Source organism: Nipponia nippon, unplaced genomic scaffold, assembly GCF_047370975.1.
Source record: "Nipponia nippon isolate SJK-2023a ecotype South Korea unplaced genomic scaffold, ASM4737097v1 scaffold_1, whole genome shotgun sequence".
Lineage (NCBI taxonomy): Eukaryota > Metazoa > Chordata > Aves > Pelecaniformes > Threskiornithidae > Nipponia > Nipponia nippon.
The window spans coordinates 52,517,462-52,535,942 of NW_028262290.1; the positions used below are offsets into that span (position 1 = coordinate 52,517,462).

The 18,481-nt window shown below is 42.5% G+C and overlaps 1 protein-coding gene across 1 annotated transcript in view; it reads right to left on the minus strand.

The window, feature by feature from the left end:
• Nucleotides 1–4,169: 4,169 nt before the first annotated feature.
• The window catches only part of COLEC12 (collectin subfamily member 12), a 98,188-nt gene continuing 83,876 nt past the window's right edge, over nucleotides 4,170–18,481 (minus strand). Inside the window, exons 4-10 of the mRNA XM_087755385.1 lie at nucleotides 17,992–18,090; nucleotides 14,409–15,455; nucleotides 12,493–12,981; nucleotides 11,913–12,049; nucleotides 11,023–11,132; nucleotides 9,159–9,304; nucleotides 4,170–7,888 (exon numbers count right to left, since the gene is read on the minus strand). Of these exons, the coding sequence (XP_087611511.1) occupies nucleotides 7,869–7,888; nucleotides 9,159–9,304; nucleotides 11,023–11,132; nucleotides 11,913–12,049; nucleotides 12,493–12,981; nucleotides 14,409–15,455; nucleotides 17,992–18,090 (2,048 nt within the window). The 3' untranslated portion in view covers nucleotides 4,170–7,868. The remainder of the gene's footprint in view (nucleotides 7,889–9,158; nucleotides 9,305–11,022; nucleotides 11,133–11,912; nucleotides 12,050–12,492; nucleotides 12,982–14,408; nucleotides 15,456–17,991; nucleotides 18,091–18,481) is intronic.

Consider the following 18,481-nt stretch of genomic DNA (forward strand, 5'->3'; position numbering starts at 1 on the left):
TAGGAGTTACGAGTCCAAATGCCGTTGTGGACCTCTTTCCCACTGCACACATTGTTTTGTTGCTTGGAGACCTGCTGTATGTTCTTGCTTTAATTTCTTCCACAGTCAAGCTCTGTACTTCTAATACAGCTGGAAAACCAGAAAATATTCTGTGTTTCAAAACTTGTGTAGGGGGAAAAAGACGCGTAGGAAAAAACAACCAACCACCAAAACAAAAGCCCCAGACCGGCTCCGTAGAGACCTGGAGCCACCAGGAATTTTTGTTTGTGCTGGGAAAGTAGTACATGACTTCAGGCACCGACTGAATGACATGCTTCTCTCGCAAGGCAAGGATGTGTTCTTTTCACAACCCAGAATGGGAATTACGAGAACCACGACAGTGCCCTGTTACATTGTTTCTGAGAAGAGGGCTCCTCTGTGGTTGATCTTACTAGAAATCACGATGAGAACATCAGAGTTCATTTTCCTCCTGAATCATTCTCCATCTGTTTTTCTTCTCCCTATCTGTCCCTTTCTCTTTTTCTCTCTTCCCTTTTGTCGTGGTTTAACCCCAGTCGGCAAGCAAGCACCACAGAGCTGCTCCCAGTGGGATGAGGGAGAGAATCAGATGGGCAAAAGTAAGAAAACGCGTGGGTTGAGATAAGAACAGTTTAATAATTCAAATAAAGCAAAATAAAATAATCATTTTAAAAAATGTAATGAAAAGGAAAACAACAAAAAAGAGAGAGAGGAACAAAACCCCGGAAAAACAAGTGATGCAACTGCTCACCACCTGCCAAACGATGCCCAGCCCGTCCCCGAGCAGCAATCGCTGCCCCCCAGCCAACTCCCCCAGTTTATATACTGAGCATGACATCATACGGTATGGAATAGCCCTTTGGCCGGTTGGGGTCAGCTGTCCTGGCTGTGCCCCCTCTCAGCTTCTTGTGCACCTCCTTGCTGGCAGAGTATGGGAAGCTTGACTTAGTATAAACACTGCTTAGCAACAAATAAAACCTGAGTGTGTTATCACATTATTCTCGTGCTAAATCCAAAACACAGCACTATACCAGCTACTAGGAAGAAAATTAACTCTATCTCAGCCGAAACCACGGCGCCTTTCTGTCCTCAGCTCTTCTCTCTTTACCTTTTTTCTCTCTTACCTCCCACAGTTTCTTTGAAACGCTGCAAGCATGCAGGGTTGCCCCTGTCCGTCAGAAGATGGACCAGCGATAAAGCTGTACCTGCAGTTTAGTTTGCTTCCACAAGCAGATATCACTAAGCTGTCTGCTGTTCAAATAGCAGTTCATGCTGTTCTCACAGGCATTAATCCAGGAACATTATTTGCCTGCTACAGTGGGATACTGCAATGTCAAGGGATATTTTGTCTGCTTTCCACCTCCAGGCTTTTATTTTGACATTAAAAAAAAAGTGGACAAAAATACATTGTTACCATTCAGAAAAATAATTCATCATCTGTTTTATATGAGTGTGGGTAATCGAGCTGGAATTAAGGAAATGTCATCTTTGCAATATGCCCAGACTTCTGAATGAGAGGGATTCCCGAAGAAACTTCTTCCAAAGTCACATTTCAGCCTTGCAGCTTCCACCAGCAGGACCTCTGGCAAGGCTGGCAGGAGCATGACTACGAATGCGGGGAGTTTGGAAGCAATTCTCAGAGCCTGGAACCGCACCGATGCCTGAGCTGCGGATTTGTGCCTTGGCAGGACAGATAGATCAGAAAGAGTAGAAGTCACATGCTAATCTCTGAATTGGAGATTTTACTCTCTTGAAGATCAAGGGCCTAAGTCTGACCTGCACTTAGGTTCTGCTCTGGTGTAAAACTAGAATAAGCATGCTTAAGCTCAGACCTACAGACTAATTTTTCAAATGCCTTATAAAATGTGGCACTGCCTTATAAAAAGCCAAACACTTGTAACTTAGTCTAATTCAGCAGGAAACCGTCCTCTGTACCCATTTTGTTGCTCCCTGTCCTCTAGCAGTGCTAACGAGAAAAGAGCATGGAAACTTCCACCATTCAGCGAGAAGCCCAGCGTATCCTCAGATGATCCCTTGTGGGGCTGGACGGTGGGACCAGAGCCAGGCTCTGTCGTCAGGGCTCCCCGCTTGGTCAGAGGGATGTGTTTGTTCCCAACCATCCCTTACTGCGTCTCAAGATGAATGGCTCCACGCTGACCACTACAATTGCTTGACGGTCCCAGGAGAGATGCTATTTAAGCTTAAGGATGGCACTGGAATGAGAACAAATGTGTCTAAACTGGACATAATTGCATTCATGCTGGTTATTAAAAGAAAGTTCCTAATAAAGTTTTTGAAGAGCAGCCAAAATGGTTAAAGGGGCAAAGAAACCTCTAATTATTTTTAAAGCAGAACTTGCTATGTTTTTCAGAAGATTTATTGAAGTTGGGCTGCTGAGGAGTCACTAGTCTCAGCAGTCCTTTAACCTTCTTCCCCCTGATCAATTACCTCTTGGTAATTTAGTGTCACTTGTTAACTCTTACCCACAGAAGACATCGCTGTCTACTGGGCCGATGTTGCTCTGCTGTCATCACACTGAGCTCTGCTCTCCAAAACAGCAGCAGAAACGGCCACCTCCCATATGCATGGTGATGTTGGAGAGACACCATTCTGTTTAATTTAGCATTGAAAAGTCCACTCCCTTCACTGAGGTGTATGAAAACTAACTTGCTCTATGCCAAGGTTTGTTTCATTGGAGAAAACCACCTCTACAAATCACCTCCCCAACATACAAAAACAAAATCCCCAAAATTGAGATATTAAAATGAACCATATTCTTGAAAATCTCCTTTTTCCTCCAGTCACAAAATGGGGCTGGCAATACTTACATGCCTCTGGGAAGCCCTTTGGGTAAGAAAATCCTCATGGCATGCAAGACCTTTAAAAAGAGCATTATTTGCCCAGTGATTTGGTTTTATTGTTCTGGTATTTAAAAAAAAAAAAAAATCTCTACACAAATTTTGGAACATTACACTGAGTTTATTTTGAAAAAGAAATCAAAGAATGTTTTTTTCATCTCTGAGCCAGATGGAAAGAAAAAACAAACGTATTCCACCCGAAGAAAGAAAACACATGAGAACTTTCAAAAATTTTTTTAGCCAAGTTTTTTTTTTTTTAATTTATTTTTTTTTTCACTAAACAGCATGGAAAAAGTGAGGTGGAGATGGTGAATGAAAAAACAGGCTCTGGTTTTAGGCAGGCCTGGTTTCTGGGGAACGAGGGTTTTGTCCGTAAGGCACTGTGCTTTCCCATCTGTAGATACCCAAACTACTGCTGAGTGAGTGTGGGTAAGCACCGGGAGCCCTACAGCGGCCTCCTCCTCCTGCTCCTGCCAGGACCCTGGGAAGAGTGAGGCGTCCCAGCGGGGAAGAGTGCCAGGGATGGGCGGCTGTCCTGCTGCCCGTCCCTCACCAATGCGAGCCCCAACGCCTGCAGAGCCTGCTCCAGGGGCAGCTGGGCGTTCATGGAGGAGCAGACATCTCCAGGGTGTACAGACACCCGCAGAAGTGATGGGGAAAAAAGCAAAGCGAGTTCAGAGGCTGGGGCTGGAGACATTTTGTTCTCTTTGGATGCTACATCTGCGTGAGCTGCTGTGCTTTTAACCAAGGAAGCTGCACTGGGGAAAAGTGCTTTTGTTTTCTTACACATGAGTCGACTCGGCTGCCTTTCCCCTACTCGCTGCGGAGCAGTTTCCTCCGACAGCCAGCGGCCACCCTCCGACCAGCTCCTCGCCTTGCCAGTGATCAAAGACCAGTTCCTGCTACTTGCTAAAAACAGAGGAGCTACTTGCCAGGAACAGAAAATTAAAAGAGGAGGTCAGCCATCTGAGAGAGAGAAACAGCAAGACCAGATTAGCCATTATGAACAGCCGATTTAAGCTAGACACAATAATGGCTAATCTAGGGACTGATCCTGCTCTGCTCGAGTCAAGACATCCTTCACTTGGGGGCCCACCTGAGGTGATCTGTGTGCTTCTGCTAGGACAGTGAACAGCAAGAGGGAATTCTTGCTTCTTAAGATCTTCTTAAAGGTCTTGTTCAGCTCAGACCTTTAAAACCAAGTTTCTACCACCCAGGTGCTGCAAGAACAATACACTAAAACCGCAATTAAGGGATAAAACAGCCACAGTCATGCTTAGAACTAGGACGGTGTAAGTGAGAAGAAAGGTTTTAATGAAAATAATTTTAATCAGTTTGATTTTTAATACCTACAAATGCTTCTGGCTCCACATCTGTCTATCTCCACACCTCTCTTGGTTACACAAGCACACACAGAGCAAACAACATTCACTTCCATGTCTCTGCTTAGTGCTTCCTTTATTGGAACATTTGCAGGTATTATTTATAGACACCAAAGGGGATAAGAGTTTGAGATTTATACGCTCTAATCAGCTGAAGGTGTTTCCAAATAAATTAATGAAAGAAGTCAGGAATGACATAAAGAAATCCAGTGCTGGATGTAAATCACAATGACTTTGCACCATCTCTGCCTTCCTCTCCCCTTCCTGCAACAGTCCCAGTGCTTGCCAGGGTATATGAACTTGCATTTAGTTTGATGTAAAACAAGAAAAAGGATGATGGAAATGTATACTCAGTATACCAAGTTACAGTATTTGTGCATAAGAAGGAAAGCCAAAAACTCGAGCTGGGACCAAATAATTTCCTATCACTTGAAACTTTCCATACAACCTGCGTTATCGCTCAAACCACAGAGAAAGCAGATTTAATGGGGATGTTTTCCAGACCCTGTGTGGCAGCTCTGACTTTCATGACAATTTCTTGGCCCTTTCTGGTGTCCTGCTTGCATCCCCTGCCAATCTCTCCTTTCTGTGACGGGTTCCTGAGCTGTCTTAACACTCTCTCGATCCTCCCAGTGATTTCAATCTTTGTTGCCATTTGACACCTCCGTTTCCCTCCTGCAGGAATACTGGGTCAGAAGGACAGTCTGTCTCAGCCCGCCTGGCTGCTCAGGCCAGATTTTAAGGGTGGCTGAACACACCAGGCATGCAACTGCAGCATCCCTCCCCAGCCAGTCTTGCCTAACAGCTACACTCTTTGCTTCAAACGTGTGAACGGAGAGCTTGAGCCCAGGCACGTTTCATTTCTCGGTTAAAGGTGGATAATTAGAGCATTATTACAGCTAATTACAATCCAGCCGTGAAATTCACTTTGAAATGAGTAATTCATAAACATGTTGCATCCTTAAACTGTCCTAGTTCAATGGTTAGTTCCACGCTAAGGCCACCCAACTGCCCGTAGTTTAGCATAGCTGCTGTGCCAGTTTTCAACGAGCTAACCAGCCATCGCTGATAAACAGCCATTTCTGTAACCTTAGGCAGGCGTAAGTGCAGCTATAGCTGTTGATCACCACTGCGCAGAAAACCCCTTTAGAGGGAGTGGAGGACACTGGGCGACTCTTGGATCATCTCATCTCGATATGTACCATCACTCTATTGCTGAAGGAAGAGAAGGATGAGAGCAGGGCGAGGAAACAGTACAGCTGGTGCTGACACAGAGGCTTCTCATGAACTTCTTTTGTGGACAGCAGTCTATCACGTCAGTAAAAAGCAGGAAGAATGTAATTTATAGTGGGAGATGCTCAGAATGGGCTTATGTCACCTAAATAAGCCGACATTCAGAACAAAGGCAGCAGTGCTTCTAACTCAGTGTGGCTCCGCAAAGCTCCACTCACCAGGGTTTGAGAGGCTCCCTGGGCGTGCAAAGTAGTAGTTTTGTACCTTGTTATCCAAAAATAGCAGTTTAACATTATCTCCACAGACAACTGTGTAAATATATATGTAAACACTACAGTGTCTATCTACACGCAACTCACAGGTACAGCATGACAGGGTGTATGGCAGAATCATGTTGTATTCAAAACCTGATGAAAAAGCCAAAAGAAAAGTCTCAGGAAATCCAAAATGTCTGGAGAAAAGCTCTGCCTCCAAGATGGCGACACATGGTTTCTGCAGCTGTAAAACACAGACCTTCACGTTTAACTAAACATATGCAATTTTCATGTTGTGCCTGTCTCATATCTAATACGTACCACAGGACAGATTCCCAAGTGTAACGTTTCATGTATTTTCTTTAAGCAAATTATAGTTAAAATTAAAAAGCCGTCCCCCCCGAGTGAACACTGGAGTGAATGCGGGATGTAGGAAAGCAGCAGGCTTTAATTGGTTGGTCTTAGGAGAAATATTTGAAAATCTGAAGTACAAAATCTTGTCTCTTTCCAACAGAGCTGGAGTATTTCAGCAAACTTATGTGCATTCAGCCAAGGTAAATGGCAGGTCAGGAGGCAACGGAAAAACAACTTTCCTTCCCAAGAAGCCAGAACAACTTCCTTCGTGGTACAGCGTGTGGCCGTGCAAAGAGTATAAAAACTGGGAACCGAAACCAGGGTTTCTGCTAATGAACTTTAACCTGTTGCTAATTTTTTTAATTCCTGATAAGCAGCACTGCTGCCTAGACAACGGCTCATGGGACCGTGGAGGAAACTGGCTGGGTGATGATATCATCTCATTAGCCACACTGCTTTCTGTTTTGCAGGACATTTTATTTCCTAGTTTGTTTGGGAGAGAAGTACTGGTCCAAGAAAACAGAGAGATTGATTTACTTTGGAGAAGTGCAAGTTGATTAGACTCTTCTGAGTATGGCATGTTTTTCTTACCAAATTTTGAAATCTGTCTTAAAAAGAAACATATTTCAGTGTGTGCAGGTCCTTTGTTTCTGTTTTCATAGAATCCTTCATCTGGGCTTGACTTGCAATGTGGGTAGCACCTACTGGGGTAGAATTCCTCACGAGAAGGGAGAAGGAATGAAAACATTTCAAAATCATTCTGAAAACTCGGAGGTTTAATTCTGTGGCATTTTCTCATGAGTAGAAGGAAGGTGGGAAGGCGGGATGGCAGCCAGGCAGGAAAGAAGGAAGGTAGGCAGGCAGAAAAGGCAGGCAGAAAAGGCAGGCAGGCAGGCAGGAAGGAAAAGCTTTTATTAACACAGTCTTTGCATGGTACCCTGATGGAACACTGGCTGTGATCAGAGCTATAATGAGTATCTAGTCCTTAGTCAACTTAATTGTTACACACACAGACTAGACTGCATATAATAAGGAAAACACTATCTAAAATCTGCTTTAAAAGTTATTTAACCAGAACAAATCATCTGGGAAAGTACAAATATTTCTAACTGGAAAAATGTTTCTCTATAGCTGAGCTAGGCCTGACAGCAAACCTTAATGAATTATTAGTACCTTTATTGTTTTCTTTGGCCCCTGTGCACTATATTTGTAAAAAAAGTCAGTAAAAAAGAGAACAATTGTAAAAAGCAAATATTTTGTACAAAAATACAAAGTTTTAAAAGCTCTTAAAAGTATATTCCATATTATTGATGAGTTGGACTATATATATATATTTATATAAAATCTATATATTCGTGTATCTGTATAATTTTCCTACATTTGGGATTTTAGCAAATGAAACATACTGTTTACACAGTTGCTTTGTATGTTTTTCTATACGAGTGACCAACAGTCTTACTCAGATTGACAGAATGTCTTTTCTCAGAAGACATAAGTTGCTTATGTACGTCGTTACTGGTTGGGAAGAAAATCTATAACAGAATTAGTCCAGTGGTATTTCTGGATGCTGTGGGTTGAAAGGCCTCGAATAATTGCAGGATGCTGGAGAAGAGTTGCTGCTGAATTCCTTTATGCATTTAAACCAGTTTTCAGTGCTTGCTTTTGTTTTTTTTTTTCGGTTTTGGTAAGCAATGTTGCTCCCTCCCAGGATTTTCTTCTTCTTTAAGTAAATTTCCATAATATGTAGGTATCTGTAAAGTCACAGCCTATTACACTCCAAGTATTTGCCCTACAGTATGACAGAAAAAAGAAAAACAAAGAGAAAATAAATAATGTAAAAAGCCTGCGAAGATTAAATGCATTTTCAAAAAGAAAACTTACAGAGATCAAGGTATGTTAAAAATTTATGTGGACTCATATTCAGATCCTGTAAGTCGTGGAACATAAATGTTTGTAAACCATGAAGTTTTCCTAAAATAACAAATGTATGTAGGAAAACAAGGGCAAATTACATGGTTACTTAGACACAGTCCTTCACTCTGGACACCCAAACAGAGTTACACACACGAAGCTTATTCAGCACTTTGTTTTGGTTTGTTTTAGGGGGGCATTTTTTGGGGATGGGATGTAATTTTGGCTCTAGCTGACATTTCCAGCTGCCGTGACTGAAATTCAGAGTACGTGTTTGCAACTGGAGCAGCCAGGCACCCTTGGCAAAGCAATGCTTAAACAGGTTGTATGGAGGAGATAATGTTCTGGGCAGAGCCCCGTCATGAACGCACATATCACCTAGCTCTGTGATGCTGGGGCTGCGCTTGAGCAGCCACGTGAACGACCTGCCCTCTGCCATTGCAGAAATGCTTGTATAACCAGAAAGAGATGTCCCGTGGCAATCACTTGGGTGACTCCTTGGCCACACTGGCAGTTTATGCGTCCTTCGCTCCAGCTGCAACAGATGAGGTGCTTATGGCCTGTAGACCCAGTCTCTCAGCCCTATAGGACATCTCCTGGCAGCAGTGGGAATTTTAAGACCTCCTTAGCAGTCACCAAGTGCCTCCTGTTGCATAAACTCTCAAAACAGAGTTCTTTTGGTTTTCCAAGGCTGGTCCCTGAGCCATCCTATGGCCAGCTTTCCCCCCTGCATGGCCATTGAGCCTATAAAAACAGCTTCCAGTGTAGCCAGGGTCTGGAGCACACATGCCAAATCACGTTTGAAATTTTAGGCACGTCTGAAGTCTACAGGGGATGGTCAAGATGCAGAACATGCTATGCCTACAACCAGCTTGAAGGCTACTCTTTTCTTGTGGTTAAAGAGCACAAGGGCACAAGATTTATTGCAATAAATCCAGCATTTGCATCGTGCAGAGTATTAGAAAAGCCCATGTTGGGCTGGATCTGAGTAGTAGTGCTCCAAGTGTGATTCCCCCTCTTCCTCAACAAAGCACTGCAATAGCATCTAGCCTTATGCCTAGATCTTCTCCCGTCTAGCTGTGGAAAATTTACTTGAATTTGGCCTGCTAGGGGTAGGGTGAAATAATCAAACCAAGTGCCTTGCTTACCTTTGTCCATGTCTTTTTCACAAATGAAATTGTTAACATCTTCACAGTAGAAGTCATTCCAGAGCCCAGCATAGATTAACCCAGCGCAATCTTCTCCTGGCCCGTGCCCGTGGCTCCAGTTATCAGGTTGCCCGGTTTTCCAGTTTCTTTCCACCAAGAAACAAGAGATATGATTGCACAACGCAGCACACATGACAGTTTTTCACCGCAAGAAATTAACAAAAACATCATGAGATCTGTTCTGAACGGGAAATACACGTTGAAACAAACAATACATGACTCTTGCTGAAAATGGAAAACAGATGTATTAACAGAGAAGAGAATCTATTCGGCCTCGGGCTGCCAAAACGCAGAGACCTAAAATTAGACCGATGAACTTTATTTTAGTTTCTGAATGTACAGGCACATACAGTGGGAGTGCTCCGTGCTCCATGCTCCATGTGCACTGCTGCAAGCCTGCGCGCTGCGTTCCTGCCAGCAGATGGGACTGAGAAGAGCCGGCAGGCTCATGGCTGCTACCCAGGCTGGCAGCACCCTGCCGTCGCTCTCTGCAAAGGCGCCCAAAGAGGACCGCACCTCTCCGTGCGGGCGGGCCTCTCGGGAGGCATGGCAAAGATTTATCTCTTTTACGGACCCATATTTGGATGGGAAGTGATTTTTTGGACTTATAAGGAATGTACAAAGTATATATACACACGTATCTTTTGAGATCGTTAGCTTTGATGGTGAAACTTAATGCAGCATGTAAAAAGCTTCCAGCAAGTGTTTCCTCATCCTGTTTTTGTTTCACAAGTGAGAAATGCTTCCAACCTTGGGACTTAAAAGCTCCATTTTCCTGAAGAAACAGTTTGTTGAAGGGAGCTTGTGATTGCTGGCTGATACGGTCCATGCTCAGCTAAAAAACACGCCTGCCTGACACAGAGCGTCTGACCAGGCACCTGGGAGGAGATACAGCCTTCCAGCAGTAATGAAATACTTTGAAAATCAGTAACTGACAGCTCTGAGGTTACAACAGGGCACCTAAAACCACGGTGTAGAGGAAACCTATTGAAAGCAGTGGCTGAAGTGGGAATCGGTCACAGTGCTGCCATAAAGAAAGATGAAAATGGGGCAGGAGAAAAAGGGAAAAATATTACGGCTCATTTGAAATACATCTGACTTTTTCCATGTTTCTCATCAAAATGAACACCAATGAGATCACAGCTAATCATTCCATAACATCTGACTGACTGTAGCCTGTTTTTCTGGAGCACAGCATGCTCAGCTCTATAAACTCTTTAGTCCACTCCTCAGTATTAAAAATTTGGGTGGTTGCAATCTGTTCCATTTAGGACAAATTAGGTGTAGCCCTAGGATTCCTGGAGAGCTGCCAATTCGGTTCTCAGCTGGCCAAAGCTCAGACACCCTCATTTCATTCATTTTCCTTATGTTTAATGCTTTCCACTTGGATTTGGGCTTTATCTAAAGGCTGGCCATTTTTTATCAGAACGAGCACTCTATTTATAGCCAGTTGTAATGCAAATAAGGAAAATTCAAACCAAGACAGCAAAACTGTCCGTGCTTTCCATCTCAACTTTGTAATAAAAGTCAGGAGCAAATGTTTTGGCAAGAAGCACTGTGCTATGTAGCTCTGTGATTCTTTCATTCAACATTCAGTTTTCTTCCTGGCAAGGGAAGAAAGCCTTGTGCATGGAGAAGGGAGAGAGATAAAACCAGTTCAACAGCACCCTCAGTAACGAATTATTTCACTGGCATCTACAGCTCTCTGGATCTATCGGGTAATTTCTAGATGCTGCTTTTAGAAGTGTCAGCAAGAGTGGTAGCATCTGCAGAAAATAAACACCATTGTTTTTTATTTACATACGTGTAAACTGGTAAGGATCCATCCAGCCATCTCCATTCATTTTCCTTCTCTGAATCCGTTAGTCCAATCCAGAAGCTGCCTTTCCCAAAAATCTGCCTTTTTATCCATTGCTGTGAAAGAAAGATCTTAGTCCATAACAAACACACACAAGCGTGTTTGGAGCCAATAAGCTACTCTGGTTTCATAAGCATCTTTGTTATCAGAATAGGAAGGGCCAGAGAAATTTTTCTAAGCTGCAGATATGTTTCAGGACTTGGCCTTGCGACCCCTTGCCCACACTAGAATACATCGCAGTGTTTGCATGTGAGGTAGAGAGCTAGGCATGAAAATTAGGTTGACATAAAGTCATGGCCAACGTCTTATAGATGCAAACTGAAAAAAAACCCAAAGAGTAAGCAGTTGTATCTTGACATCCCCACTGCTATGTAGCCAATAAATAATTATGTTGAACAGTAGTAAAAGTATAGCTAGATTTATAGTTCGATTAAAAATATTTTTGGGCACAGTAGTCTTAGGCTGCATGTATTAAATCAGACAATTTAAAATTAAATTATATTCACCACTGCAAAAAGTACATTTTGGATAACATTCAAGGCATAATGGACTCCATCTTTAAAGGTTCAAAACTCCTACAATTCTCGCCAGCCTTTCTGGCTGCTCTGTGCCCACCACCTTCAGGGTCAGCACCAGCTCTGCTCACACTGCCCTTCTGCACATGGAGAAGCTGCTGAGCAGGCAGAGGGTGGACAAAATGCTAACTGGAGTCAATCACTGTGTGTACTTCACTATATGAATTCACGATGCTCTCAGCTTCCCACTTGCCTTGTGGCTTCAACATGTTAAATAACTTCAAACTCTCTCCTTGAAAAACAGAAAGAGAAGGTAATTACCTGCTCCTCTTTGTTGTTTATGATAACCAAGCGTGATGCCTTCTCTTCACAGAATAACTTTGCTTCTTCGAAAATTTCTCTTTCAATTGAAAAGTAGTAGCACTTTTCTGTATAGTTCTTCCAATGAGGAGAACAACCTGTGTTGTGAATTTTTTGTGTTAAGCCAGTTACTGATAACTCAACGGGTCAGTGGTAACTTTCTGAATAGGGCCAATAATAAGCGGAGGATCCCATACTCATCTGCCACCTAAAGTACTTACATACATTTTGGGAATTTACTTATTTACTTATTAGGATCCTGACTCTGTGAAATCAAGGCTGAACTGTTTGGTCAAGGGGATTATTTATTACTCATAACTGCTGCCTTTTCTTTAGCCGTAAACATTAACTTAACTCAGTTGCAGGTCATCAGAAGGAAGACCAACAGGTATGGCTTCACTTACCGGGGCTCTGTGATAAATCCCAGAGATTTAGTCTAAGGTAGCAGAGGTTATTTGAACCAGTAACTAAGTGGTGAGCACCCTCCGCTACATATATTTGTATCTCAGTAAAAGATGCATGTAGTGTGTTGACAGCTTACCATTAGCCTCAGGCTCTGACGTAGGCTCACTTTGTAGTGCCATTGGCATCCCTGGACCTGGCGGCCCTGGTGGGCCAGGTGGGCCCTTTGGACCAGGCAGCCCAGGGACTCCAGGCAGCCCAGGCAGTCCTCGAGGTCCTGGTACCCCTGGCTCTCCCACAGTTCCTTGCAAGCCTTGAAATCCTGGTGGGCCTTGTGGCCCAGGTGGACCATCTTTGCCTTGTGGACCTGGTGGCCCTGGGTCTCCGCTTGGTCCAGGCAGACCCGTCTTGCCAGGAGAACCTCTCTGACCTTTGGAGCCAGGCGATCCTCTTGAACCTTTCCCTCCTTTTTCTCCTGGTGGCCCAGTTGGCCCAGGTGGGCCCTTTTCACCTGCAGGTCCTGGTGGTCCGGGCTCTCCTTTCTCTCCTTTTTGTCCTTTTAGGCCAGCGGGGCCAAGAGGACCTTGAGGACCTCTGTCACCTTTAGGTCCCCTTGGACCAGGAGGGCCTGAAACAATGGAAGCATGCAAAGTGGGGATACGGACAGAAAACAAAACAAAAAGCCCACATGGGGTCTTTGTTTAATACATCTCAGACCAGCAACACTGGATATTCAGCACTGTGAAAAACAGGCTAACAGCTACTTTGAGCAGTGCTTGTAAAAGTATGTCTGCTTCTCAGGCACTATATACCATTGCTCTTTCCTCAGCCTCCATGAAATACAGGATACAGAAGAAAATAATCTAATGCAGCTTGTCCTGTGAACTGGACAGTGACACCATGCCCCAGGTGACCAGCCGAGGCGCCAGTCCCTGCAAGACACACTCTGTGCTGTTGATGCACGCAGTCCTGCGTGTTGATGCCCCCATTCCCTCACTCTGCTACGCTCCCTTTTCCTTCTAGCCCCATCTCTCCACTCTTAGACTACAGGACTCTTTCTCCTGCAATGACTCTGTTTGCTGCTCTGTCAATAATGGGTTGTCAAAAAGAGACAAAATGATGGAGAGCGAGCAATAGGCCAACTGTGGGAAAGACCAGAATTACTAGTTGCTAACTGGCCGGCTGCAACAGGAAAGAGAACAATACTCACGATAGGAAATGGCAATATTGTGACAGCAATAAACAACAAAATAATTTTGGATTCTGATCATGGAGGAGCAGATGCCTTGCCAATACCTCCTCCCCCACCAACCTACATCATTTAAACTCCTCCAGAGATAAATTCCTAAACTGGAGTCATTTAGGCCTGGTTGAAATGAGAAAGGTTAAGGTTACTGACATGTAATCTTGGCTCTACTTCAGCCTTAGTTTATTTGGAGCAATGGATTTATATTTGTGATTAGAGTTTTAGGCCTGACTGGTTCACATCAGGTTGGAAATATGAGTGTTCTTTTCATTTGGGATAATACTTGGCTGGGAGAAACCTCCTAAACTTGATGCTGTTTATTTCTGGAGAAAATAAAATATCCCAGGATTAAAAACTAAGCAAAGTAGGATGTTTTCTGGCAGACTAACAACTGGCTTAAAGTGAAATAGCAACTTGTTTTTCAGTAAGGGTGGACCTTTCTGGGAATAGTCCAACGTATATTTTTTAGCCATTTCCTCCTTAGCAGAGATTGGTTTCTTGAGGTTCCACACCTTCGCTAGCTTATTTTAGAAACTAAATCAAAAGCAGATCCAGTCAGTCAGTCACTCTGAAAAAAATTTTGCTAAGTCAGAACCTTCTTTCATAACATCCCCATTCTAGGTATGTAGAGAAGGCATAGGAAAATTAGGAAGAAATATTCAAGATACATTTACATTTCCAAAGCTTAGGATTAGATAATGGAAAACTCTGTACCAGCATGCACTAACTAACTTCCACAGAACTAAAGAAGTAATGCAAGCAGGAATTCAGCATAGACCATTATGGGTATCATTAGAGAAGCTGCGTACCTTGTAGGATGGTGAAGTTCTTGATGAGCTGGCCATGTTTGGAATCTACCAGCTTCATTTCTTCCATGATTACCGACAAATTGGCAACTTCAACATCTAACCTTGACCTCATCAAATCCTGTTGCATCTTGAGAGATGCAGAGTCTAAGCGAATATTGGCTAGTGTGCTGTTCATAAAAATCAGCTCATCTGAATGTTTACTTAAGGTGTCTGTACAAGTTGTCCTGACCTCATTGAGATTGCTAGTCAGTGTCCGTAGATGATGAGCAGTGTAGCTGATGTTGCTAATGATATTGACTATATCGGTTTCGAAGACCTGGAACCTCTCTTCTAGCTGGTTGAATTTGGAAGAAGTTCTGTTTTCATATTCTTTATGCTGTTCCTGGAGATCCTTTAGATTTTGTTCATTGGCTTGGGCAATTGTGGTGATATTCTCCATTTGCCCACTGAAGGAGCTGAGCTGATTGTTCATGTCTTCAAGTGTATCATTGTTAGCTTTTGCCAGTGCTGAGTTGTTGGCGGCCAAAGTCTGTAAATTTTGTACTTTCTCCTTAAGCCAGTCGGTGTCCTTCCGGGCTTGAAGGACAACCTGCTGCAGATTTTGAAAGTCATTCTTGATCCGTAGAATAGCCAAGCTTGTATCTTCCATTGACTTCTGCAGGACACTGATAAGATTTCTTTGCTGTATTTGTGTCAGGTTTAAGTTGTTCAGGTTCATGATGACCACATTATGAGAATGCACTTGGTTTTGCAAGTTTGTTTGAATATTACTTGTGTCTTGTTGAAGATTGTTGATATAGCCAGTATATGCCTGAAGAGTCTTATTGACACTGATGATCATGAAAGAGTTACTATCTAAGGCACTTCTCATTTGGCTCTGTCTGTCATCTAATACATTTCCAGACTCTTGCAGCTTCTCCAGTGTATCTTTGTTTCTGGTAGTTTTCTCTGCAATGTCATGAAGCTGCTGACGAAGAGCCAGAATGTCAGATCTGAAGCTAGACAGTTCAGTGTTGGTATTCATGGCTTTTTGTCCAGCTTGGTCATCTGTTGTACAGGAAAAAAAATTGAAAGGCTTTAGGATGAGTATTTTAAAACACAGTATAAAAAAGCACAGTCTATTTTAAGTACAGTCAGGTTGTCAAAATGTTCTGTCAATAGAACTTCTATGCTATCTATTCCAGAAAAGAGAAACCACTAAGGAAAGTTCTGCCACTAGACAGAGAAAAAAAAAATCAAAGAGATGAAGACCTTGTGTCTTGCTGAGGAGGACAAAATGATGATTCTGTTGTCATATACAGGAAAAACTACCATTAGAAACTTATGAATATATGCAGTCAAGTAGTGCTAGTATTCTCAGTGAAAACTGAATGGTAAGCAGAATTCAAAATATTAAAGAGGTATCAGTAAGTTTATGTTTTGAAGGTACAACTGGCTATTGCCAAAAGCTCAGAGGTACATTTTAGCTGTTCATATTTTCTTCCTCCTTTTCCTGGCAGGTGGAATATCTTCATTGTGATTTAGTACATATCGTTTCATTTTTTAAAATCTTGGGTTTAATTTTAAAAAAGTTCTAATAGCTATTTTAAAACAATCTGGGTTAGAGACAAAAGCTTTGCCAGCAGGCTACTCCAGATATAACAGGATATGATATATTTCTGGTTTTCTCTCTAACGTACTACTATTGCTTTTAATGACGTTTATTTTGCTGTTATTGTTTCCTCATGTTCTGAGTTTCAGGAAAGCAAAACCTTTAATCTTAGAGGAACATCTCTGCTCCTGCTTACACTGCACTACAGTATACTTCTGGGAGCCTGTCTGAGCATGATTAACCTTTTGAGGCTGCACAGCTCATCAGCCAGGACATAGAAACCAAGGAAATAAACAGTCAACACCCACTTTCAGGGAAGATTCCCTTGCTTGACCTCAGTCATTCCCTCTCCTACACACAGTCCATATATTTTGTCTTCATTTAAGTGTAGCTATATTTATGAATTATGCAGTCTGAAGTCCATCATTTCAGATGACTCCAAGAGAGGGCAGAATGTTTTTTCATAAACTACACTGAATACAGCTGTGTATGGAGCTTTCTTCTGGGATGTCTGAATGAGTCACGATGGCAAACATCAAATGGCGGTTTGTGACCCTTCAGTCTGAAGTGTTTACGGAGTCTTTCGTCGATGGGCATCTTCTCGAGCACAGCTCCTCTCCCTGCTACTTGTCTCACTCCAGGATCTTCTCAGCTCTGACTCTGCGTTTACCTCTCGGTTATAGCTCAAATTGTATTGTGTTCCTCACACAGCTCTGACAACTGCCAGGTCTACATACAGCTAATCTCTGAAGGCCTCTCTTTCATTCACCACATGCCGTTATCCTTCTGGCCCTACAGCAGTTCTCTTACCTTTATGCTTCCCACACACATTGCCCCATAACTTTTTTAACTTCTTCCATGGTAAGTCCACTTAAATGGGAACTGATGGTCCTGAGCGTCTCACTGGCCATCCATCCAGCAGCATGTAAAAATGTGTGGGCATGAATGAATCAAAGGTGCTCCCAGTTGCGAACATTTAATCAGCATGATATAATAACTCAAATATAGCCCAAAAGTTTGCATGTGCTTTAAGGTGTAACATTTACTTCTGTATATGTATCAGTAAAAGTACCTGCCACTGAATTACCCCCTGTCTTTGAACTAAATGCAGTGCGCAAACATTTCAGAATCCAGCTATTTTTTGAGGGGAAAAAGTAGTAAAAATTTATGATCAAGCTGCAAGCAAGTAATTTTTCCTAGAAATACACATCTCAATATATGGTTTATGAAGCTAAACAAAATTTATTTCAAGAGGCACATGCATGTATGTGTATATCAATATTTATATAAAAAATAATTATATAAACTATAAGTCTATGTATATATAAATTGATAATAAACAGCTCTGCTTCCTTTCCAGACAAGGAAGAAAGGTAGAAATGTGCACTTCGTGAGTAAAATCCTTATCCATGATCTTTTTCCATCTTCCTGCAAATTGAGAGACGTGGGAGACCTGAACTTGTTAACAACCTTGGGTCCTGTATTCCCTGAGATGATTAAGAAACATTTTATGGAAGTAATCAGCTTGCCTCAGACATAAGAGTTTTGAACAGCTGATTATTTGTGCACCCCTTAAAATGGCCTTCGGTTTTGAACCTTAATTCCTAAAACAGCATCAAGATGACTGGGTGACAGATTTTCATTTTATGTAGAATCTCTTGTGCTGTGGAACAGCTTCTGCTATGTTTTACATCTCTACCTCAGAGAAAACTCTGTCCTGAGGACAACCTTTAAGTGTCTGTTTATTTTAGTATAAATGGTTTCAGAGTGACTTCAGGGGGAACTGTAAATATTGAAGTATGCTTAAAATGCTGTCCTAAGTAGAGCTGATCTTAACTATTTTTAATTGCTTTCGCAAGTACTTGAGAAATTGGAATAGAAGTGCTGTATCTTGTCATAGCCAGAGATTTTTCAGACAAATTTCCTGCCGCTATCTGCCAGGAGGACACCCCAAAACCATAATACAAAGGGGCTTTGCTTGTGTGTAATTACCTAATTTCTTCAGACCACTCTCCACCTCTGTGAGCTTTTCTGTGTATCTTCTGTGGGACGTTTCCAGGCCACCTGTCACATTGTCCATTTTTTCTACAACTAGGGGAAAGAGAACAGTATGTTATGGAAAGAAGAAAAGTGAAATTATAAAAAAAGTCTCGTAAACAATAAAGCAAACCAAAAAAACCCACCACTACCATCAAACAAAAAAAGAAACCACCTTAAGATTGCCTTGCTTGCCACTACACTCTGCTGTTGCTCTGTGAAATGTTGGAAGGATGAGCTCCTATCTGCTGGTGGGACCCAGCATTCTTCCAGTTCTTCAGTCTGCCAACATTCCCCAAACATTTCTTTGCTCATGAGCAATCTCTCTCCTGAATGAGGAAATCCCTCTTTGTGGGTTTTCCTCATGAACCAAGTCCTTTTCTTTTAACAGTATTTCCATGCTCCAAGCACAGTGCTGTGTGGCAAAGGCAGACTGATTGCTAAA